At 40.1% G+C, this 24,733-nt stretch overlaps 1 protein-coding gene across 1 annotated transcript in view; it reads left to right on the forward strand.

Annotated features, from left to right (window-relative positions):
• The window catches only part of LOC139712918 (serine/threonine-protein phosphatase PP2A catalytic subunit 3-like), a 122,433-nt gene that overhangs the window by 2,155 nt on the left and 95,545 nt on the right, over positions 1 to 24,733 (forward strand). The window contains exon 2 of the mRNA XM_071624698.1: positions 22,886 to 23,183. Within this exon, the coding sequence (XP_071480799.1) occupies positions 22,886 to 23,183 (298 nt within the window). The remainder of the gene's footprint in view (positions 1 to 22,885; positions 23,184 to 24,733) is intronic.

Below are 24,733 nucleotides of genomic sequence, written 5' to 3' on the forward strand. Positions count from 1 at the left end.
CAGGAGTCAACAAACTTTTAGAGCCCAATGTAAAGTTTTTATGGCACATTTCTATTATGGGTCATAACTTTTGATCCATAACTCCATTTGTGACTAAACTTGGATGGTAGATGTCCCTTGGGGAGTGGATGGTCACCACAAGGTCAAAGGTCACAAGCAGGGGTCAGCAAACTTTTAGAGCCCAATGTTAAGTTTTTATGGCACGTTTCTATTATGGGTCATAACTTTTGATCCATAACTCCATTTGTGACTAAACTTGGATGGTAGATGTCCCTTGGGAAGTGGATGGTCACCACAAGGTCAGTGGTCACAAGCATGGGGCAACAAACTTTTAGAGCCCAATGTTAAGTTTTTATGGTGCGTTTCTATTATGGGTCATAACTTTTGATCCATAGGTCTGTTTGTGTCCAAACTTGGATGGTAGATGTCCCTTGGGAGAGTTGATGATCACCACAATGTCAAAGGTCACAAGCAGGGGTCAACAAACTTTTAGAGCCCAATGTTAAGTTTTTATGGCGCGTTTCGATTATGGGTCGTAACTTTTGATCCATAGGTCCGTTTGGGACCAAACTTAGATGGTAGATGTCCCTTGGGGAGTGGATGATCACCACAGGGTCAAAGGTTACAGGCAGTTGGATGGTAGATGTCCCTTGGGGAGTTGATGATCACCACAAGGTCAAAGGTCACAAGCAGGGGTCAACGAACTTTTAGAGCCCAATGTTAAGTTTTTATGGCGCGTTTCGATTATGGGTCGTAACTTTTGATCAATAGGTCCGTTTGTAACCAAACTTAGATGGTAGATGTCCCTTGGGGAGTGGATGATCACCACAAGGTCAAAGGTCACAGGCAGGGGTCAACAAACGTTAAGGGCCTAATGTTAAGTTTTTATTGCACTTGTTTTTTTGCCATAAATTTTTCCCCTTTTCTATCTCTTTTTATGTTATATCCCATTCGCGTACAATTTCTTGTACGCGAATGGGCGAGACACATTATGGCACTTGCCTTGTTTTTAACATGAATAGCATTAGATTGAGACTCGCATGGTGGCATAGCCACAGTTTTTATGCCTCCGCCACGAAGTGGTGCCGGAGGCATTATGTTTTCGGGTTGTCCGTCCGTCCGTCTGTCCGTCTTTCCGTCCGTCCTTCCGTCCGTCCGTAATGAATTTTGTGGACAGGGTAACTACCAAAACCTTTTGAGGTATCCTAATGAAACTTGGCATGTATGTGTATTAGGGGGTGAAGTTGTGCCTATCAACTTTTGGGTGCACATGCTCAAGGTCAAAGGTCAAAAGGTCAAGGTCAAATGCTTAAAATTTTACTATTTCCCCCATATCTATGCAATGCCTGAAGATATTTTCTTGAAACTGAGTGTATACATGTACTATCCAATTAAGATTCTCTGGTGAAAGTTTGGGGTCATGAGGTCAAAAGGTCAAAGGTCAAAAGGTCAACTAAAATGTTAAAATTTCACTTTTTTCTTCTATCTGTGAAATTGTTCAAAGGTATCTTCATGGAACATAGTAATATATATGCATCTACTGACTGCGCAGTGGTTATCTAGGGAATTTAGGAGTTCATGGGGTCAACGGTCAGGGGTCAAAGGTCAAGGGCAATACTTCAGAATTTTACTATGTTCCTTATATTTATGCAATGCCAGCAGGACTTTTTTTTTTAACTTGATGTATGCATGTATAACCGAATAGAGATTCTCTGAGATTTTTTTTTTGCCAAGAAGGTCAAAGGTCAAAAAGGTCAAAGATCAAGTGAAAGGTGCTGAACTTTAATTCTTTCTCCATATCTCGGAAGTGGCTCAAGTTATCTTGAAACTTAGTACATGCTGAATTTATGTATGTTCTCTGCCTGACAGTGATTCTCTTATAAATCAAAGGCCAGATTGAAAATGATAACAGATTTACTGTTCAATAACAGAAATTGCGCTTTTTTCTCCATACCTTGAAAATTACTCAGTGGCATAAACTTATGAAATGGTCAAAGTCAAGTTTAAAGTTCTTAAATCCCCAAATACCATGCTCTCCTATTCATCCATGGAATTAAACATAGGTCAGGAAGGTAAACATTCAATACATTTGTGACAAACATGTCATTTTAATATTTTGCCAATTTTGTGAAAATGTAATCACACATTGTCCACATGTACTATAGACCTATTAGGAGATTCTTGCATTATGGCGGAGGCATACCAGTCGCCATAGCGACATTTCTAGTTAAGCCTATCATTTACTTTAAGACTTCAGCAACCAAACTTGATCCCTGTATAGCATTTCAGTCTGGCCATATTGAATGTGAATAGTATTGGGCATCATATGATATTGTGTTTACCTGGCCACAGCATTCTATTAGGATTAGATTCACCACTGGAAGTGGTTGAGTTGTTGTAATGAGGGATTTTAAATGTCCATGTGGACCAATTTCACCTGCCTGCAAATTACCAGTTTGTCAGGATAAATAAACTGAAAGGATGTTAATTCCGCCAGTGCTAATGGGTCATTAGCAGCACACCAGGGATCAGCAGTGTTTCAGCCATTTAAGTACTAGACACCTCCCCCTGATTGGCTGGTCTGCATTGGGATTCCCTAGACAGCTTGCCCTTGGCATCTCAAAACACTTACCATCAATAAACTCTCTTTCACTCCAAATTGCCAACAATCTCTCTACACCCCCTATTCCCACCACCCCCCCCCATGCCTTCCCAACAATCCATGCAGATCCTGTCTCCGCTGCTCCACAAAATCCTCTTAATCCACCTTTCCCCCTCCCTACCACCTACTCCCATCCCTCTGACCCACCTCCTTACCGACCGTCCAGCGAATCCCCTGCACCCCACCTCCAAAGTATGCACCTCAGCTCTCCACCCTCCTTTCTCACACTCCTCTCTCAACTCAGCATACACGTACCTATCCAGCTTTCTTTCCCTTGCCTCATCCATCCTCGTTTTCCATGGCACAGTCAGCTCCACTATCGCTACCTTGTGCGCAGACCAAGCCAACCAACACCATGTCCGGCCGCAGGGCAGTCACTACCACCTCCTCTGGCACTGTACGATTCCCCTCGTCCGCCCACACTCTCCCAATCCCACACTGCCAGCATCCCTCCTTTACAAAATGGATTCCCCTCACCCTAGGGGGTGTATTCTTCCTTCCTGCCTCCACTGCCACCCCTGCTTCTCCCGCCATCTCCTTCAACACCTAGTTATGCCTCCATGTGAAGGCCTGCATAATCCTCCACACGCTGACAGATTGTGCTCTAGTGAGCCCTTCGCCTTCTTGCAAACCCTACATCCATCATCCTCCAAAATGCACCACCTTCTCAAATTTACTAGCAAAGGCAAAACATCAAAGGCGAAACTGATCATGAAGCGCACGGCTCCAGAGGACATTGACCTGAGGTCATTCCACGACACCTTCCTCTACTCCACCCCTTCCCGTTGAGTCCACGCCCCTGTACTCCCTGTTGTATAGCCCTGGCAATGCAGTACTCCTCTGCAGCCTCCTCCGCCCTCCACTTCCTCCCTGTGCGGATCGGTGTTCTAACTCCTGCTATTGTGTGGTCCTTTGACTCCCTCATCATCATCACTAGCCTAACCTTGCCAGCTTGAAACTCCTCAACCACTAACGTCATAGACAAGTGCAGCTTCCCTGATCTGCAAAAGAATGCCAGATCTGTAAGCGTTTTCACTCGCACAGCGCGTAAGCAACATGAAAATGCACTTTTTTCGACTGATTTGGATTCCTGATACTTTAGATAATAATATCCATTGATTTCTGATCGGTTTTGACCTATAACAAAGGAATGCACTGGCGTCAAAGTGAAAAATCCGCGCCCGTGTCTTTCTGCAAATATAGTGAAAAAACATGTCTTTGTCTATTTCGCCATAGCTCTTTAAATCGTCCATTAACCCTATGTTTTTATTGCATATTACAAAAGCATATGAATTGTAAATAACATTTCAAGAATCAATATTGCCAGGAAAACTTGATGACGTCATCATATCGTCATCTTATATCAAAAAAGTGGAATTGAATTTTTTGAGGTACTGTTTCTGACATTCATTTGCTCGTATCTCTGTTGTTTAAGCTCAATATTATCCCAAATTCAGATATGTTGTACTTTGAACATTTACCTTTCAAGTCCATGTGATGGTTTTGAAATTTGATGACGTCATCATACTTTAAATTGTGATTAAAGGTAAAGACTCAAAATCAGACAAGTTTACGTGTTATATCTATGGGAGGTGAATTTTTTTTAAACCATGCATTGACTTGACAATGTTTAAGCACCTTTATCTCAGCTGATTTTGCTCGATTTCCTCTGAAACTTGAGTATAATGTAGCTGAGACAATAAGCTGCAGTAATCATGCATTTTATTTTTTCAAATCTCCTCATCAGGTTGATAATTTAGCAGTTTAAAACTGAAAATGAGAATGGAATGTGGACGAAACGATTCCTGATTCATCTTTCACATATAAGCTTACGTTCCTCATATTTTCCCGTCGAGACGTATGGCCAAGAGGGTTAAGGCGACATCTCAGAGACGTGAGGTTGCACATGTGCAGGTTTGAACCCCACAAGAGCACGAAACAAAATACTTATATCTTTTACTTTTTTTTCTTCAATGGAGTATTATACCTTCGTGCATGTAGAAATTACGCTCGCATGTAAACGCACCTACGTGTATACGCACACACACACATACACACACAATATCCCTTTGTTTTGTGTTGGAGACCACATTGCTTCGACTGGAAACTTCGACTCGAAAATACAAATATTAAAGGTGACTCTTAAAAGACCTTATCGCCATGTTTGATTTCTGGGGGTTTTTTTTACAATATGAAGACCCATTGGTAAATATTCATTTACATATCCTGTGTAATCGACTTACTTGCCCACGCCGACACACGCATGAAATTTTAACTTGGTTGCATGACAGAAACAATTTCATCTGAATTATATGGGACTGTATAAAGAACTTAACTTCACAAATGTTTCTCAATATTACATCAAGTCGCTATTTAACATCATTTTCGTTGTCGATCACTGAAAATGAGAATGGAATCTGGACGAAACGATTTCCAATTTATCTTTGCAACTGTGTATTGATCGAATCCACGCGGCCAGTTGTGGGAAGTTGAATAGCGCCATCACATTCACTTGAAGATGTATCCCGCCAAAAATTTAAATGTCAAAGTAAATTTGTGTTGTGTATAGTATATAGATTTAAGTTTCGCACACGATCATCAGGAGACCCATGTGGTATAATCGCTTAGCGCGCTGCGTGTTCATAATGCCATACCGGAAGGCGAGAAGTTCAAGTCCCGCAGTTTTTCCTTTTCTTTCTTTTTCTTTTTTTTTCCCGGCAGTTCAGCTTCACTCCGATGTCATTTATCATATTATTTCATCAAGTATACGCAACCTCCTGAACACAGATACTCTATTTCCCTTGTTTTGTATTGCAGTTTGGAGGTTGGATTTGCTTCATTAATTTTGTCACACGTAATGTTGTAAATTGCCCCTTGAAACATTGCCCCGCTTGCCACCTGTCGTTGTCTCTTTCCTTTTCTCTACGTTTGTTCCTATTACACTGTCACAGGACAGGTCAGAAAATAATTCACATAACTCAACTCGAGGTTTTTGTGTGTGTGTGTGTGTGTGTGTGTGTGGATATTCCGTGGCCGACTAGTAGAGAAGCGATTTAAGTTATGGTTTTAATGCATCTTGTTTATCTTCTTCTCTAACATTAAGTTGATGGTTTTTATGCCTCCGCCACGAAGTGGTGCCGGAGGCATTATGTTTTCGGGTTGTCCGTCCGTCCGTCTGTCCGTCGTAGCGTCCGTCCATCCGTCCTTCCATCCGTCCGTCCTTCCGTCTGTCCGTAATGAATTTTGTGGACAGGGTAACTACCAAAACCTTTTGAGGTATCCTAATGAAACTTGGCATGTATGTGTATTAGGGGGTGAAGTTGTGCCTATCAACTTTTGGGTGCACATGCTCAAGGTCAAAGGTCAAAAGGTCAAGGTCAAATACGTAAAATTTCACTATTTCCTCCATATCTATGCATTGCCTGAAGATATTTTCTTGAAACTTAGTGTATACATGTATTACCCAATTAAGATTCTCTGGTGAAAGTTTGGGGTCATGAGGTCAAAGTTTAAAGGTCAAAAGGTCAAGTAGAAATATTAAAATTTCACTTTTTTCTCTGTACCTTGGAAATTGTTCAAGGTATCTTCATGGATCATAGTATATATACATGTACTGACTGGCAGTGATTATCTAGAGAATTTAGGGTTCATGGGGTCAAAGGTCAGGGGTCAAAGGTCAAGGGCAACACTTCAAAATTTTATTATTTCCCTCATATTTATGCAATGCCAGCAGGATTTTTTTTTTTTACACTTGGTGTATGCATGTATAACCCAATAGAGATTCTCTGTTAATTTTTTTTTCTTTTTTTTTTTGCCTCAGAGGTCAAAAGGTCAAAGATCAAGTGAATGTGCTGAACTAACTGTTTCCTCCTTATCTAGGAAATGGAATGTTAATTTGAAACTTACTACATATTTGTGCATGTTCTGCGTGGTGGTGATTATCTTAATATGAATTCTAGGGTCAAAGGCCAGATGAAAATGGCAACAATTTACTTTTCAATAGAGAAATTACACTTTTTCTCCATACCTTGAAAATTGCTCAGTGCATAAACTTGTGAATGGATCAAAGTCAAGTTAAAGGGGCATAGTCCCAGTAGTGTAGATGGCGCTGTTGATGCTACTGCCGATCACCGTTAGCATTGATACAAAGATTGCCGAAATTGAGCTGTCATCAAGAGTATAGCGCGTAGGTGTTCCTAAGTAACGTTGCCTTTGTTGTCTTCTCTGCGCATCACGCAGTCTGTAGTAATGCCAGGGTGCGTGCATGTATGTGCTTCTTATTATGACATCACAAAAGAAGTTTGCTAAAGCTGTCATCCCCCTGAGCCGAATCATGAGTCGAACTGTGATCGGACCACTGACACAGTGGATCGGACTTCTTCGGACTCGGGAAAGTGGGCCAAAGCGTAAGCGCCCAAGAGAAGTCGATAGCATGGGTCTCTATAGGAAACTTGCGCCGTGCGCCCGCGTACGCATTTGACTAAAACACCGGGACCATGCACCTTTAATGTTCTTAAATCTCCAAATACATGCTCTCCTATTCATCCAATTACACCTAGGTCAAGGAAGGTGAACATTCAACACATTTGTGACAAACTTGTCATTTTGATATTTTGCCAATTTTGTGAAAATGTTATCACACGTTGTCCACATGTACTATAGACCTATTAAGAGAACCATGCATTATGGTGGAGGCATACCAGTCGCCATAGCGACATTTCTAGTTAAATTTGACATTGTCTGTCTATTTGTCTGTTTATGCTCATAAAACACTGCTATAACCTCTAAAAACATTTGCTTCACTTGTCACACGCAAGGTTATGAATTGCAGTTGTGCAGTTTTCCTTTTACCTATGTTTGCCACCTCTCGTTTTCTCTTCCCTTTTCGCTCAGTTTGTTTTTGTTATACTGCAGATGGGAATAATTACAATAACATAACCCAACTTGAAGTAGGAATGAGAACTCTAGGCCAGGTGTATAGCGTCTCGCTCATCTCTTTGAAATTTCAGGTTATTGTTCGACCAACGGAGTTGTAGACAGGCTTTATGTTGCTATAGAGGTATCTTGCGCCATATGAGTGGAATGCATGTGCTGTTTAGTACTAGTAGTGAACTTTTTCATGTCCCTCCCTGCCAATTATAGTGTGTTTGAAGGGGCTGTGTGTTGTTCTACCAAAGAAAGGGCAAAACTTTTATTTTCAGCATGGCTGTTTCTCTGTACGTAGCCGTAGGTGATGAGTGTTGTTGGCATTTGGGCAGTGAAGAACAAAGTATCAGGCTATAATCCCCCTGGGTTATACGTGCTAAGCATTCAATTTGATATATCTTTCTTTATGTAGTCAATCACTGCTAATGGAGTTACAGAATTATGTTATGACACGTTTCACTGAAAGTTTGTAAAGCAAAGTTTATGGACTATGCAAACAATGGTGCATGATTAATACCATTGATTTCAGAGGCGAAATTATGGTATGCCTAAATGTAAGGGTGTCATTGCTTTGGAATTGCTGAGACAATATGCTTGGCACTCCTTCCACTTCTAATTATCCCCTTTGAAGATGTGTCGGTCACGGATGATCGTCATGATTCATCCTTCACATAATAGCTTACGTTCCACACTCTCTTGGTTCGAGGAGACCTACCGTTTAGTTACGTGGTTAGAAGCGATGTCTCTTTCTTTATTTTAATTGAGGTAATGCCGCTTTCGTCCAGGTACAAATCACATTGTCATGTAAACAAACACACACTCTCTTTATTTGCCTTTGTTTTGTATTTGGACGTTTCATTGCTTTTACTGCTGGAAAATTTCACAGGCTTGTAGCTGTAAGGGCTTTCTTAATTTTTCCTTTTTTCTTGGGCAGTTCAGCTTCACTCCGATGTTATTTATTTTACTATTTCCTCAAGTATACGCACCCCCACGAACACAAAGACGCAATTTCCCTTGTTTTGTATCGGAGGTTAGAGTGTTTCTATTGCTAATGGGAATTTTTGCCAAATTACAATTCATTTAGCTGATCATAGATACTCAAGCAGCAGCGCCCTTAAAATGGGTCAGTAAGTAGTTACCATATAGCACCATATTTCGTCCAGGTATAGATCCCATTGTCATGTAAAGACACACATACTGTACTGTACTATACTGTAACAGGACAGGTAGGAATGTGAACGTTTACATAACTAGCAGGAATCGATACTGAATTAATTAACTCTATATAGTCCAGGTGAATGGCGTCTCGCTCATCTCTTTGAAATTCCAGGTTGTTATTATTTGACCCAATACAATTGCAATAACGGAGTTGTAGACAGGTAGGAAAGGAATGGGCTTTACATTGCTTCATTATGAGGTATTTCATGCCACAATATGCCTAGTGTGGTGCATATGACGGGATTCTGTGTCCTTTATTTTCGTCATGGCAGTTTCATAAGTAGCCATAGGTGATAATTACAGATATGTATTGTTGGCATCTGGGGCAGTAGAACAGATCAGTATCAAACTGAATCACCCTGAGTAATGAGGTAAGCATTCAATTTGATACATTATATTTCTTCTTTAAAGTCAATCACTACTAATCGAAATACACAATATCATAATACGGCACGTTCGACTGGTAGTGTAGGAAAAGGGAAGTTAATGCACGATGAAATCACATGTGCATGAATGCTGCAATTGATTTCAGAGACGTCATTGTTGCGTGGTAAGGGTGGTGGTGGTGGTAAAGGAATCATTGCTTTTGAATCAATGAGACAATCATCAATACCATGCGTGTTCTTGCGGACACGTTTGTTATCCTGACGCGAACATTTTTTTCTTTTTCTTTTCCTTTAATAAAAAATGGTTATATCTAAAGTTGTTTCTTTCCCTTAACATTTGTGTGTGTAAGTGTGTGTGTGTGTGTGTGTGTGTGGATGTTCCTAGGCAGAGTGGTAGAGCAGCGATTTACACGACGGTTTACTACATTTGTAAGTTAGTTTCTTCTCTGACATTAAGTTGATGGTTTTTAAATTCGACATTGTCAATTTTTCAGTTTATGCTTAAAACTATATGCTATAACATCTGAAACATTTCCTTCACTTGTATCACGGAAGGTTATAAATTGCAGTTGTGCAGTTTTCCTCTTCCCACCTCTTATTTTTTTTCCCCTTTCCTCTACGTTTCTTTAAGTTATACTGCAGATGTGAATGTTTCTATTAACATAATCCAACTTGAGTATTTGGAATGAAAACTGAATTAATTAACTCCAGGCCAGGTGTATAGCATCTCGCTCATCTCTTTGAAATTTCAGGTTGTTATTGCTCGACTATCAGAGTTGTAGACGGGCTTTATGTTGCTATAGAGGTATCTCGTGCCACAGGAGTGGAAGGTATACGCTATTTAGTATTAGTTAAGAGCTCTTTCATGACACACACTGCCAAGTACAGTGTGTTTTAAGGTGTTCTGTGTCATTCTGCCTATGAAAAAGCAAAGTTTTATTTTCTCCATGGCTGTTCTCTATGCGTAGCCATGGGTGATGGGTGTTGTTGGCATCTGGGCAGTAAAGAACCGAGTATGATGCTATAATCCCCCTGGTTAGGTTCTAAGCGTTCAATTTAATATATCTTTCTTCTTTATTATGTCAATCACTGCTGATGGAATTACAGAAGTATGTTATGACATGTTTCACTCAAAGCTTAAAAGGCAAAGTTTATGCACTATACAAGTAATGGTGCATGAGTCCTATACCATTGATTTTAGATGCGAAATTATGGTATGCCTATATGTAGGGGTGTCATTGATTAGGAATTAATGAGACGATTAAGCACTCCTTCCACTTCTAACTGGCCCCTTTGAATGTGTGTCAATCAGGTGTGATCGTCATAAATTATCATTCACGTATTAGCTTACGTTCACTACTCTTAGGCTGCGTTTATCAACTTTCCCCTGTTTAAACGACTTTCGAAAGCCCTTTCCATAGCCCTTTCCATAGCCCTTTCCATAGCCCTTTCGAAAGCCCTTTCCATAGCCCTTTCGAAAGCCCTGTCCACTCCCTGTACTATTAATGTGCCGCTTGTTTTCGTCGGCTGCGTTTATCAACTTTCCCCTGTTTAAACGGCTTTCGATAGCACTTTCGATAGCCCTTTCGAAAGCCCTTTCCATAGCCCTTTTGAGAGCCCTTTCCAAAGCCCTGACTGCCTGTACTATTAATGTGCCGCTTGTTTTCTAAGAAGGGACGGCAAAAAGCAATTACCATCACAAAGACATATCTTCCTTTGAGAGTGACGAGTCATGATACAATGCCACATGAATCAATTGTCTTCCTATCTGTGAGGCAGCTCCAGTTTAGCACATACTTCAAATATTTCTGAGTGGCGGCATGAGACATGGGATCAAAGGGAATGAGACTGTTGTTACTCTATTTCTCAAATTTTGTTGGTGAAAGAAACACCCCCTTGTTCCAAGCATATGCATGCATTACACACAGCTGTATATATACACCTGTGTACACGTACTCGTGTGCACTTTACGTGGCGCGCGTCTTTTCAGAAACCGGAACGCATGGTTGCGTAACCGCAGTAGATAGGGCGACCTAAAGGACTTTCAAAACAGCTTTGCGTTTATCAACTTCGAAAGGCTTTTACAAACAGGTTTCTGATAACCTGTTTAGGAAACCTGTTTGGATCGTCACAAATTTGGGGCTTTCAAAAAGGCTTTCCTAAAGGGCTTTCAAAACAGCTTTGCGTTTATCAACTCGTGAAAATTCCTTGAAAGCTGTTTGGATAACCTGTTTCTGCCGAGAAAGGAGAGTTGATAAACGCACCCATTTGTAAAAGGCTTTCCTAAAGGGCTTTCAAAACAGCTTTGCGTTTATCAACTCGTAAAAATTCCTTGAAAGCTGTTTGGATAACATGTTTCTGCCAAGAAAAGGAGTTGATAAACGCAGCCTTAGTTGGAGGAGACCTACAGTTACATGGTTAAAGGCGCTGTCTCTTTTGCAGGAGCCGTACGTTTTGGCCCGTGAAATCTCAAATAATTAACCTCATAGGATGAGAAGCAAGAATAGTGTTTCTTTTGCCCTTTTTTCTTTAATTGAGGTAATGCCATTTTCGTCCAGGTATAAATCACATTCTCATGTAAACAGACACACTTGCTCTATATCCCTTTGTTTTGTATCAGAGGCTTCATTGCTTTTACTGCTGGTAAATGTCACAAGCTTGTATATAGCTGTAAGAGCTCTCTGAACTGATCATATTAAATTATGATAACAAGATTAGAGGGAATCATATTGGTTATGTAAATAAGTGTCAAAGGTCATGTTATAAAAGGCCAATGTTAATACCAAGATGGTTATTAAAACAATTAATTTTCATGTTTAATTTGTTCACTGGGTAAATGCACTGTACATACTCAGAAAGCCTGTAAATTGACTTAGTCGCACACGCACAGAACCTCTAATTAGTTTGTGTGACAGAAAAAAAAAATGTGATCTGAATAATGTAGGTCCAAAAAAAGTTCAACTACATATCTCAATATAACTTCAAGGTGCTATATCACATTCTTTTCTTTGTCGATCACAGATGACCGACTTCTGATGACCCCAAGCGTATCACTTTACTCGTCTTCAGTGTGACGAGTTTCATATCTCGTTTTTTTTTTATTAGGTGATACGCTATCAGCGTATCACCTATTGTGATTGTCAAATCTCTCTTTATTTTTTTTTATTCATCTTTCTTTCTGAACAATTTTGTGTCAATATCTCAACAATGACATTACGGAATGACAAGACATTTTCAGTCAACATGTCTCATAACAATATCTAGCCACAATAAGGTTTTCATGACAGTAACATATCTATGACGTCATCTAGGCGCCATTTTGTGATTTTCGGACCTTGTCACATCATCGATCATAACTTCATAACTAGATGTCATTTCTGCATCATTTTTGGTGGACATAAAGTTCAGGTCACGCTCTCTCTTACTTTTTAACGCTAGTTACCCAGGTCATCATTACGCCCGCGTACGCGCGCGTCAAAATTTTAGAAGGCTCAAAACGACTTCCCAACTTGGGAAATCTTGAAGTTTCAGACAATTTTAAGCATTTCAAACATTTTCTCGCGTGTGCGTCCGTCCACGCATTTTCGCGCGCAAGCAACATGAAAATGCAATTTTTTTGACTGATTTGGATTCCTGATACATTAAATAACAATATCCATTGATTTCTGATAGGTTTTGACCTATAACAAAGGAATGCACTGGCGTCAAAGTGAAAAGTCCGCGCCCGCATCTTTCTGCAAATATAGTGAAAAAACATGTCTTTGTTTATTTCGCCATAGCTCTTAAAATCGTCCGTTGACCCCATGTTCTTATTGCATATTACAAAAGCATATGAATTGTAGATAACATTTCAAGTCTCAATATAGCCAGGAAAACTCGATGACATCATCATATCGCCATCTTAAATAAAAAAAGTGGAATTAATTTTTTGAGGTACTGTTTCTGACATTCATTTGCTCGTATCTCTGTTGTTTAAGCTCAATATTATCCCAAATTCAGATATGTTGTACTTTGAACATTTGCCAATCAAGTCCATGTCATGGTTTTGAAATTTGATGACGTCATCATACTTTAAATTGTGATTAAAGGTAAAGACGCAAAATCGGACAAGTTTACATGTTATGTCTATGGGAAGTGATTTTTTTTTAAACCATGCATTGACTTGACAACGTTTAAGCACCTTTACCTCAGCTGATTTTGCTTCATTTCCTCTGAAACTTTGGTATGCTGTAGCTGAGACAATAAGCTGCAGTAATCATGCATTTTATTCTTTGAAATCTCCTCATCAGGTTGACAATTTTGCAGTTTAAAACTGAAAATGAGAATGGAATGTGGACGAAACGATTCCTGATTCATCTTTCACATACATAAGTTTACGTTACTCGTATATTTATACCCCCGCCAAACGAAGTTTGAAGGGGGTATATAGGAATCAGCGGACGGTCGGGCGGTCGGGCGGTCGGGCGGTCGGTCCGTTGCAAATCTTGCGTCGCGAACTACTTCCTCAGTTTTCAACCGATTCCCATAAAACTTGGCACAGATGTGTGCCTTGGGTTGTAGATGTGCAAGACGTATTTTTTGACAGTACCCAAAAGTATGTTGCCATGGTAACGGCATATTATGGGCAAAAATGGGTACAAATCTTGCGTCGCGAACTCCTCCCACAGTTTTTGATCAATTTTTATGAAATTAGGTACAGATGTTCATCTGAATATGTTAATGTGCAAGACACATATTTCCGCAGTGGCAAAAAGTGCGTTGCCATGGTAACGGCATGTTATTGGTAAAATATAGGGCAAAATGCTTCATGGCAAAACTGCTTCATCAGTGTTCTTCCAATTCTCATGGAATTCATATTGAATGTTTGTCTTAGGATATAGGTCAGTATGACACATTTCTTGACAGTGACAAAAAGTATGTTGCCATGGTAACAGCTCACATATTATGAGCCAAAATGATGGAAAATTTTGTGTTGCAAACTACTTCCTCAGTTTTTGCCCAATTTCCATGAAACTTGGTACAGATGTGTGCCTTTGGTTGTAGATGTGCAAGACGCATTTTTCGACAGTACCCGAAAGTACGTTGCCATGGTAACGGCATATTAATGGCAGAAGATCAAGGAAAGATCTTGCGGATTTAACTACTTCCTCAGTTTTTTGACCAAAGCGTATGAAATGTTGTTTTGACCAAAGCTTATGAAATGTTGTTTGGCGGGGGTATAACCAGTCGCCAGCGACATTTCTAGTTCTCGTCGAGACGTATGGCCGAGTGGTTAAAGGCGACGTCTCAGAGACGCGTGAGGTTGCACACGTGCGGGTTCGAACCCCACAAGATCACGAAACAAAATACTTTGCTATTTTACTTTTTTTCTTCAATTTTGTATTACATATTCTTCCATGTAGAAATCACGTTCGTATGTAACCGCACCGATACACACACACAGACACACACACATACCATATCCCTCTTTTTTTGTGTTGGAAACCACATTGCTTCGACTGCTGCAAAATTTTGCAGGCTGACTTTGTCAAACCGATCATAGTATGTAATGACGACGACGGAGGTGTTGTGCTTTGAACAATTGTCTTTCAAGACCATGTCATTGTTTTGTACTTTGATGACGTCATCACACTGAAAATTGTGATTAAAGGTAAGGTATCAAAACCAGCCGATTATAGGTTTTATGTCTACGGGACGTATTTTTCCCAAGTTGCTAGAAATGGCATAGCGACATCAGTCATTTCCGTCTAGCAATGCAATACATGTTCACGCGGCCACGTTTGTTGAGTGGGCATTGACTTTTTCCCCCTGTATCTATACATTTCTTTTTTGCCTTACCATTTCCTTGGATGTCCCGTGGCCGAGTGGTTAGAGAAACGGTTTTGCATGCATGCTCAATATCACTTCAAGGTGCCTATATCACATTCTTTTCTTTGTCGATCACAGATGACCGACATCTGATGACCCATAGCGTATCACCTAACTCGTCAGTGTGACGAGTTTCATATCTCGTTTTATATTGTAACAGGATAGGTAGGAACGTGTACGTTTACATAACTGGCAGGAATGGGAACTGAATCAATTAACTCTAGTCCAGGTGGATGGCGTCTCGCTCATCTCTTTGAAATTCCAGGTTGTTATTGTTTGACCAAATGACGGAGTTGTACACAGGTTTTATGTTGCTATAGAGGTATCTTGTGCCACATGAATGGAAGGCATCACTGTTTAGTACTAGTAATGAACTTTTTCATGTCCCTCACTGCCAATTATAGTGTGTTTGAAGGGGTTGTGTGTCGATCTGCCAAAGAAAAGGAAAAGCTTTTATTTTCGCCATGGCTGTTTCTCTATACGTAGCCGTAGGTGATGAGTGTTGTTGGCATCTGGGCAGTGAAGAACAGAGTATCAGGCTATAATACCCCTGAGTTATACGCGCTAAGCGTTCAATTTGATATATCTTTCTTTATGTAGTCAATCACTGCCAATGGTGTTACAGAATTATGTTATGACATGTTAAACTGAAAGTTTATAAAGCAAAGTTTATGGACTATGCAAGCAATGGTACATGATTAATACCATTGATTTCAAAGGGAAATTATGGTATGCCTAAATGTAAGGGTGTCATTGCTTTGGAATTGCTGAGACAATATGCTTGGCACGAGGAATTCCACTTCTAATAACATTGTTCCCTTTGAAGATGTGTCGGTCACGGGTGATCGTCGTGATTCATCTTTCACGTCGTAGCTTACGTTCCACACTCTTGGTTCGAGAAGACTTACCGTTTAGTTGCGTGGTTAGAAGCGATGTCTCTTTCCTTATTTTAATTGAGGCAATGCCGCTTTGGTCTAGGTACAAATCACACTGTCATGTAAACAAACACACGCTCTCTGTATTTGCCTTTGTTTTGTATGGGACGCTTCATTCCTTTTATTGCTGGAATATTTCACAGGCTTGTAGCTGTAAGAGCTTTCTTTCTTTTTTTTTCTAAGGCAGTTCAGCTTCACTCTGATGTCATTTATTTTACTATTTTGTTAAGTATACGCACCCTCCCCCCTCAACACAAACACACAATTACCCTTGTTTTGTGTCGGAGGTTACAGTGTTTCTATTGCTAATGGGAATTTTTGGTTATCGCCAAATTACAATTCATTAGCTGAACATGGATACTCAAGCAACAGAGCCTTTTAAATGGGTCAGTAAGTAGTTACAATATAGCACCACTATTTAGTTCAGGTATAAATCCCATTGTCATGTAAAGACACACACTCGCTGTATTTTCCTTTGTTTTGTATCGGACACTTCATTTCTTTACTGGCTTGTAGCTGTAAGAGCTCTCCCATAATGACAAGAATAGATAGAGCAGTTTTGGTTATGCAAATAAGGGTCAAAGTTCATATTTGAAAAGACCAATATTAAAATCAATATGATCTTTGACACACTTATTGTCATGTTTCAATTTGTCAAGGACGACATGTTACAGATACACTGTACTAAGAAAACCTGTTAATCTACTTAGGCCTACTTGCACATGCAGACACACGTACGGGACTTACCATGTGGTTTGCCATTGTTATAAAAAATTTGATCAGAATTATAAAGGTACGAAAAATTCGACTTTACGAACATATTATTGCAGCAATATAACTTAAAGTCGCTTTATTTCATTGTTTTTGTTGTCGATTACATGTGAACGATATCTGATGACTCCCAGCATATCACCTAATTCGTCTTTTACAGTGACGAGTTTAGTGACGAGTTTCATGTCTCGTTTTGTTGGAGGTCTGGAGGTGGTCTCGCCCGGCCTCTTCTTAGTGTAAACGCAAACTAGGCCAAATGTGCGGCCAATTTTAGTCTGGCTTCCAGACCCTCTGCCCGTACTATTTCGCTATTCACGATATTAACTCCCTCAACGTCGAAAACTAGTATAGTTTAAGGTGGTTTTGTCCTGCAAAGGATTTTCCTTCGGCAAAGGCCTTCGCCCGAACAGCGACTTCGTCGCCATGGAATCCAGTTGGCAAAGTGTCTGAAAACAGACTATACCAAATTGCGTTTCTTTACAAGCAGAGCGCCACTACGACAAAATATTGAAAGGTTTGAATTAAAAGCGCGGCCGAGCCCAGCAGTGTAAACGAACAAAATTGCGGGGCTCAGCCCCGCAATTGAGGCTGGGCTCGGCCGCGGCTCGGCCCAGCCCCGCACTGTAAATGGGGTCTTTGTTCTTTCATACATACATATGCCAAAGGAAATCTGAAACAGTTTTTAAGTGAGCTACTGCGATTGCTCTTCGTCCGGCGTCCGTCGTGCGTAAACTTTTTACATTTTCATCTTCTTCTTGAGAACCCCATGACCAATTTTCACCAAACTTGGCAGGTAGCATTCCTAGGGGGATAGGATCTCAATTTGTTCAAATGGGCACCATGCCCCACCTGGGGGGCCCCCAGAGGGTTCCAAACCCCCCAAAATTAAGAAATCTTAAAAAATCTTCTCCTCTAGAACCAGAAGTGTTAGAGCTGAGTTAGTACTATGAGTTAGTACATTGATGACTGTAGTTTCAAGTTTGTTCATGGCGGAATCAGGGGTGCCCCTCCCCCCCCCCCCCCTTGGGACCCAGGGGAGGGGAATGGGGAGGGGTCCTAATGGGGCCCAAATTGTACATTTTCATCTTTTTCTTGAAAATGCCATCATGAATTTTCACCAAACTTGGCAGGTAGCATCCCTAGGGGGATAGAATCTCAATTCCATCAAATGGGCACCATGCCCCACCTGGGGGGCCCCCAGGGGGCCCAATCCACCCCCCAGTGTGGAATCTTTAAAGATTTTCTCTAGAACCAGAAGTGATTGAGCTAAGTTAATACAATGAGTCAGTATATTGGTGACTGTTGTTTCAAGTTTGTTCATGGCAGAATCAGGGGTGCCCCTTCCCCCCTTGGGACCTCCCCCCCCCCCCCCTTGAGACTCAAGGGAGTGGGGTGGAATGGGTCCAAATGGTGGTATAAATTGTACATGTTCATAATCGTTGAAAAACCCCTTGATGAATATTCACCAAACGTGACAGGTTGCATGCCAGGGACTTAAGATCTCAATTTGTTCAACAGGGAACCATGCTCCCCTTGACCTGAGGGGGCCTGATCCCCCCCCCCCCCCCCTCGGAGGGGGGGGGGAGGGCAAACGCACCTCCGAAATTAAGGAATATTCAACAATATTGTTCTCTAGAATCAAAAGTGATAGGCTTTAAGTCTTTTTGTCCCCGCCGAACGAGTTCGAGCAGGGGACTATGAAACGGGCTCCGTACGTGTGTGTGTCCGTCCGTGTGTGCGTCCGTGCGTGATCAAAATGTTCAATTTGCTACTTCTCTGTCATTTATGAGCCAATTTTGATTCTGTTTGCTTTATATGATAGCACTACATGGGAGCTTTGAAACTTCTACACAGAATTTCAGTTGTGACCTTTGACCTATATTGTACATTTTGCTACAAAATGCTACTCCTTCGCCATTTCTAACCTGATTTTGATTCCGTTTGCTTTATGTGATGGCACTAGGTGAGGGCTTCAAAACTTCTACACAGAATTTTGACCTTTGACTTCTTTTACCTTTGACCTTGTTTTTTTACCTATATTGTACATTTTGCTGCAAAATGCTACTCCTTCGCCATTTCTCACCCGATTTTGATTCCGTTTGCTTTATGTGATGGCACTAGGTGAGGGCTTCAAAACTTCTACACAGAATTTTGACCTTGACTTCTTTGACCTTTGACCTTGATTTTTGACCTATATTGTACATTTTGCTACAAAATGCTACTTCCGGCGCGGACATATTACGCACCGCGTAATTTCTACTTTTTTTTTTTCAAAACTGCAAAGTCCAACATTCTATGAAGTACAGTGTACCTTGCAGATTTTTACCAGTGTGATGGAATATGCAAATGGACACCATGCCCCCAGCTCTCAAAGCTTCCCCACCACAAGTTTCCAATGTTCTCAGGTAAGAGTCTGCCAGAATGCATGGAAGGTGAACTTGCAATACTCAGGTGAGCTCGAGACCCCAGGGTCTATTGTTAAGTTATGCTGTCCACAAAATTTATTACAGTCTTAGGATAGCATATGTGACCCTGCATCACAAAACCAACAAAAAAAGTCGCCAGACATGGATTTTTAGTCGAGGGCAGATTCTGAAAGAGCAGACTCTAAGCTTTAACATGATGTATAACTCAATTCAAATGGACTCCCCTAACTTACCTAAATGCTGGAAAGAAAGCACACACTCTGGAAAAGTGTGAACTGAGAAAAGAGGCTCTGAAGTACAGGGTCTATGCAAGCCCTTAATCTTTCACCAAGCCGCACTAGCTGTGCGATGAAAGGGACAGAACACAGAATGTCAACCACCGGAGCAACAACAAGGAAGGGATTGTCAGATTAAGCTATAATTGAGCATGTTCAACCAACACTTTCTTTCCATGATTGATGTCAACGTTCAAAGCAGCAGCATTATCCTTTCAAAAGTTATTAGATTTGAAAGTGAAGAGTGTACAAAGGATTTCAAGAAATGAGAAGGGGCCTCTAATACAAACCTGATCATTCTACTCTCCCCCAAAAAGGGGTTGTAGAAAAATTGCTGAAAACACAACATCCCATTTGTGTGATGATCCCGAACTAAAGAATAATGTAGAAGAAAGATAGCTCTTTCAGAAAATATGAAAAAACTATAGATTGACTAGGTTGACCCATTTCACCTGTTTTGAGTCCTCACGTAAAATCAAGGGGTGCGACTTTTTGTTTGTTTTGTGATGCACGGTCACATATTCGACGGTACTACATGTTCCTAAAAGTTGGACAACCTATGGGGATTGTGCCTTCCTTCGAATGGCTCCATCACCATGCAATATACTTATGGATAATGTTCTCAACATGGACAGCCTATATACTTTTCAAGGACATGTTTTCTCGACTCTTGTACCAAGACTATAATATGAGATCATTTGTTTATCAGATAGTTAGTATTGAATATGAAATGTCATTTAAAAAGAGCAAAAGAGAAAAACAAACCCAAAAAAAAGGCTATTCCAAGCATCTCCAATGATGAAAAAAAAAACACAAATCAACCACAATGAAAATGCGATTTAAGATGTGGATACAAATATGCCACCCACTCCTGTTACGTGTACAAACGGGCATGGCGTGTGGATGCTTATTAATGCATGCACGATACACACGCAAACCAGCAGGCTTGCAATTATCGTATCTGCCATTTTGAAAGACATACTGGCAAACAAGCCCGAATGAAACGCATTATGTATTTTGGCTCTATATTGCTGAGTTCTGAAGAAGGTGCCAAAGAAATTTGACTCTCTCAGTGAGCCAATCAGAAGACGCTGTGGTTGCTAGAGGCAGAGCTTAATCTCAATTGGCACCATGGCACAGATGGGTGATACTCGCCTCGCATTGCTGCTTGGACATTGTCTTTGAGCAAGAGGTGAATCTTCAAAGCCCGTTTTCTTACAATTTTGTCAGGCTAACAAATAAAAAGTGCATTATATTTAGCTTTATATGCCCACTTATGGTGCCGGGGAATACAAGTATTTTATATCAGTACAAAACTTTAGAAATGGGCAATGAGATTCACTGAAAAAATGAATTTTCAAATTTCCTGACCTTTGCCTGAAACCGTTGTCACCGGCCACAAATTGCATAGCATCGATCCTCACAATTATTATTGACAAACCGTATTCCCGTGTAGCAATACAATGCATGTTCACGCGGGTACATTTGTTATCCCGACGGTGACATTTGTTTTTCTTTTCCTTTTATTAAAAAATGTTACATCTATAGTTGTTTCTATGACTTAACATTCACGGTATCAGACATAGATGCTTGGAACAGCCTTTTTTGGGGGAGTTTGTATTTTTCTTTTGCTCCTTTTAAATAACATTTCTTATTCAATACTAACTATCTGTTCAACAACAAATGTGACTATGCACCTCAAAACGAACATAAAGTCACACACACTGATTTTGCGTGAGGACTGAAAATAAGTGAAATGGGTCAACCTAGCCGAATTTGACTTTTTCATATTTTCTGAAAGAGCGGGTCTTCTTTTACATTATACTAAAATTTGGTATCATAAAACGGGCAGAAAAGTGTGTTTTTTAGCAGTTTATCTCGAACATTTATGGTAGAATAGTGTGATTAGGTGTGTCTTTAGAATCCCTTTTACATTTCTGAAAAAACCTTGTCCACACTCTTCACTTTTGAAAGGATAGTGCTACTGCTTTGAAAGTTGGCATTGATTATGGACAGAATGTGTTAATGAGGCATGCTTAATTTCAGAATAATCTGATAATCCCTTCATTGTTGTTACTCTGGTGGTTTACTTCCTGTTTTTTGTCCCATTCATCGCACAGCCAGCACGGTTTGGTAAAGATTAAGCGCTTGAATAGACACTGTACTTCAGAGCCTCTTTTCTCAGTTCACACTTTTCCTGAGTTTGTGCTTTCTTTCCAATATTTAGATAGGTTAGGAGAGTCCATTTGATTTGAGTTATACATCATTTTAAAGCTTAAAGTCTGCTCTTTCAGAATATGGTCTTAATTAAAAATTCATGTCTGGCGACTTTTTGTTTGTTTTGAGGTGCAGGGTCACAAATGATCTCACGTTTTAGTCTTAGTTCAAGATATTTCAAAAATTTGTCCCTATTTTGTCGCATCGAAAAAAATCTGTATAAACTTTATTAGAATTCAGTTTACGAAAACAAGAAAATATTTAACGGTGCCTATCGTATTCAAAAGTAGCTTCCAAAAGATATGATAACTTTTTATTCTGAAATAATGAATTAAACATTTTTTACAATGTCTACGAGAAAATTATTCTCCTAATTGGTCCTTTTGCTGACCACATACAACTGTAGCCATGGTCCAAGCAACCCCTTACTAGAAATTGCATAGCACCATCACAATCATGAGCAAACCATATTCCTGTCTAGCAATACAATGCATGTTCATGTGGGCACATTTGTTATCCCGACATGGACATTTCTTTTACTTTTCCTTTTACTGAAAAAATGTTATACAGGTAACTGTAAACGTGGAAATTTTCGCGGTACATTAATTTTCGTGGATTTCGCGCTACGTTCGGCTATCGCGAATTCAAAAACGCGCGAATATATCTTCGCAATTTTCTATGCACAGTGGCCTGGTGCGCTTCGTCGATGATACTGCTACATAGTACAGACATGTTAACGCATATAGCAGTATCATCGCATGCACCGAGCCCACGGCCGATTGGTGTGCTACATCCCCGCGACTACAGTACTAGTCCTACAGAACATGTATCGAGTACGTCGAGCGCTTGTACTCGCACTCGCACCGCTCGCTACGTCGCTTATCGTACGCTGGCATCGCTGGATGAAAACAGCGACTGTGTATTAACCCGCTGCCGAGCGCGAATTTAAGAACCCGCGAATGTGTTTTCGAGCCGCTCAGCGTGAAAAATTAATCGCGCGAAAATATTGACGTTTACAGTATCTATACTTTGGCTCAACATTTCCGTGGAGTTCCGTGGCCGAGTGGTAGAGTAGCAGTTTTGCATACACGATTGTCCGTGCCCTTGTGGATACCAGGTTTATTAAAAAGGAAGTGCATGAATTGTCACTGTACTGATATTTTGTCATATGTACTTAATTTTCCATGTGTCCGTTTCACAGAGATCCCACCCGAATGAAATGCTGACAGGTCTGCGGTACTTTGAGCGAGCCATCAAAAGCAATGCAACAAGTAGTGGTGGCTGTGGAACAGTTGCAGGAACCAATAACAGTACCAGTGGTGGTGTCAGTGGGCAAGGGAGTGGGGTTGCTCCCATTAAGACTAAGAGCCATTTCAGCTGGGGTACTGTTGAGATGATGTCACTGGCTAAGTGTCTGCTTGCTCTGTGCAGGGAGGCCCAGGGAGTCTTGGCCAATGAACCAAGGCTCATAAAGCTGAGTGCACCCTCCTATATTCTTGGTGAGAATGTAGATCAACTCTTTGTGTAGGAAGAAAAGACAGTAAACCTTCATATTCACTTGCAATGGAAAAAAATTTGGAACACAAGCTCTATAAGGTGTAGAAGTGGCAGAAAATATCCAGATTTGCTCATACTTAAAGTCAGCTTGTTTATTTGAGTCTATATGCACAAGTAGAAAAAAATATATATCTTTCGAGTGTATGATAATGCTGTGATCTTCACTTTTAGAGGATCTACAAAATCAAGACCTACTGGATGATAAAATCTTTTTATAAGTCATTTTGTAAATTGCCAAAACTTTTCAACATTTTACTTTGTGAAAATGGGCAGAGAAAATAAGGCATACCACATCAAACATTCTCATTTTTAAAATCAAGTTTGTGTCTTTGCTTCCCAATTTGTAGTATAAAACTCGTTCATTGTGCTTCATAGGTTCAGAAAAATGAAGTGTCATTCGTTTTAGAGTGCAAATGTTCACATTTTTTTAGCTTATCTGCTTGCTTCTGAGTCACAATATGTACTGTAACCCAACAGGCAAGTATATCATAACAGACTGGCACCAAACCTACACACAAGTGAATATTACATAGACATTACTTTCAGATATTTGGGAATTGATCAAATAGTTAAGGTTACGATATATATGCAACAGATTACACGAAACAGGAGGAAGATTTTATGTCATTCCAACAGACATTGTACACAATAAAAGCAAGGTGTGGTGATTCCTAGCAGGATTTTTGGCTAAATACCTGATCGAGGGATGTTGACTACATTCAAAGCCACGGTTAAAATCTGTTGTTTGCAAAAAAAGGTTGGGAAATATTTCATGCTATCTCATCTAAAGTTGAAAGGGCATTGCACTTGATAAAATTAGGGCATATGTGAAGTGGTTGTGTCAATAATAATGTAACTTTTTGTTTGTTAACCCATTCCATATGGGAACCTGATGGCCTGCGTACTAAGTCTATGGGAATGTCAAAATTTAGTATGGAATGGGTTAAAGGAATAGATGTTTGACATTTCAAGCAATGTACTACCTTATCATGGTATGACCAGAAATGTAAGTCAGATGAAAGTTTCAGGACAAGTTCAACAATTTTAACAGGTCACAAAGTTTTTTTGAACTTGTAGTACTACAGGGCAATTAAATGCTTTTGAGCAAAATATGATGAGACGTGTCTAGAGATTGAGGTCAAATATGAAAATTTTAATTTTGAGGCCAAAAGGAAATATCAGAAAGGTGATGTATTGATGGTGATGTACAAGTATTTGAGGTGGTAGCATGTGTTACGTAGTACAAAGTATTGTACTGAATAAATGTATGTCTTTTGAAAGAATGAGGCAAACGTCATTGTGGTATATCAGATGTAATCATGGTATATCAGATGTAATCATATCTTGGTTTTGTGCAGAGACCGATGTTTAGGTACACTTGTCAATATCATGATATTAAATGTATTGTCTCAAGAGGTTATTGCTGTTTTTGTAAGAAGAAAATGAGACTGGGATACATTCTCAGTTTTAAAAAAATAAAACAAATGAAATC

The sequence above is a fragment of the Diadema antillarum genome, unplaced genomic scaffold, assembly GCF_040938485.1.
Source record: "Diadema antillarum isolate AM-2024a unplaced genomic scaffold, OU_Dant_1.0 seq00001875_RagTag, whole genome shotgun sequence".
NCBI classification, from domain to species: Eukaryota; Metazoa; Echinodermata; class Echinoidea; order Diadematoida; family Diadematidae; genus Diadema; species Diadema antillarum.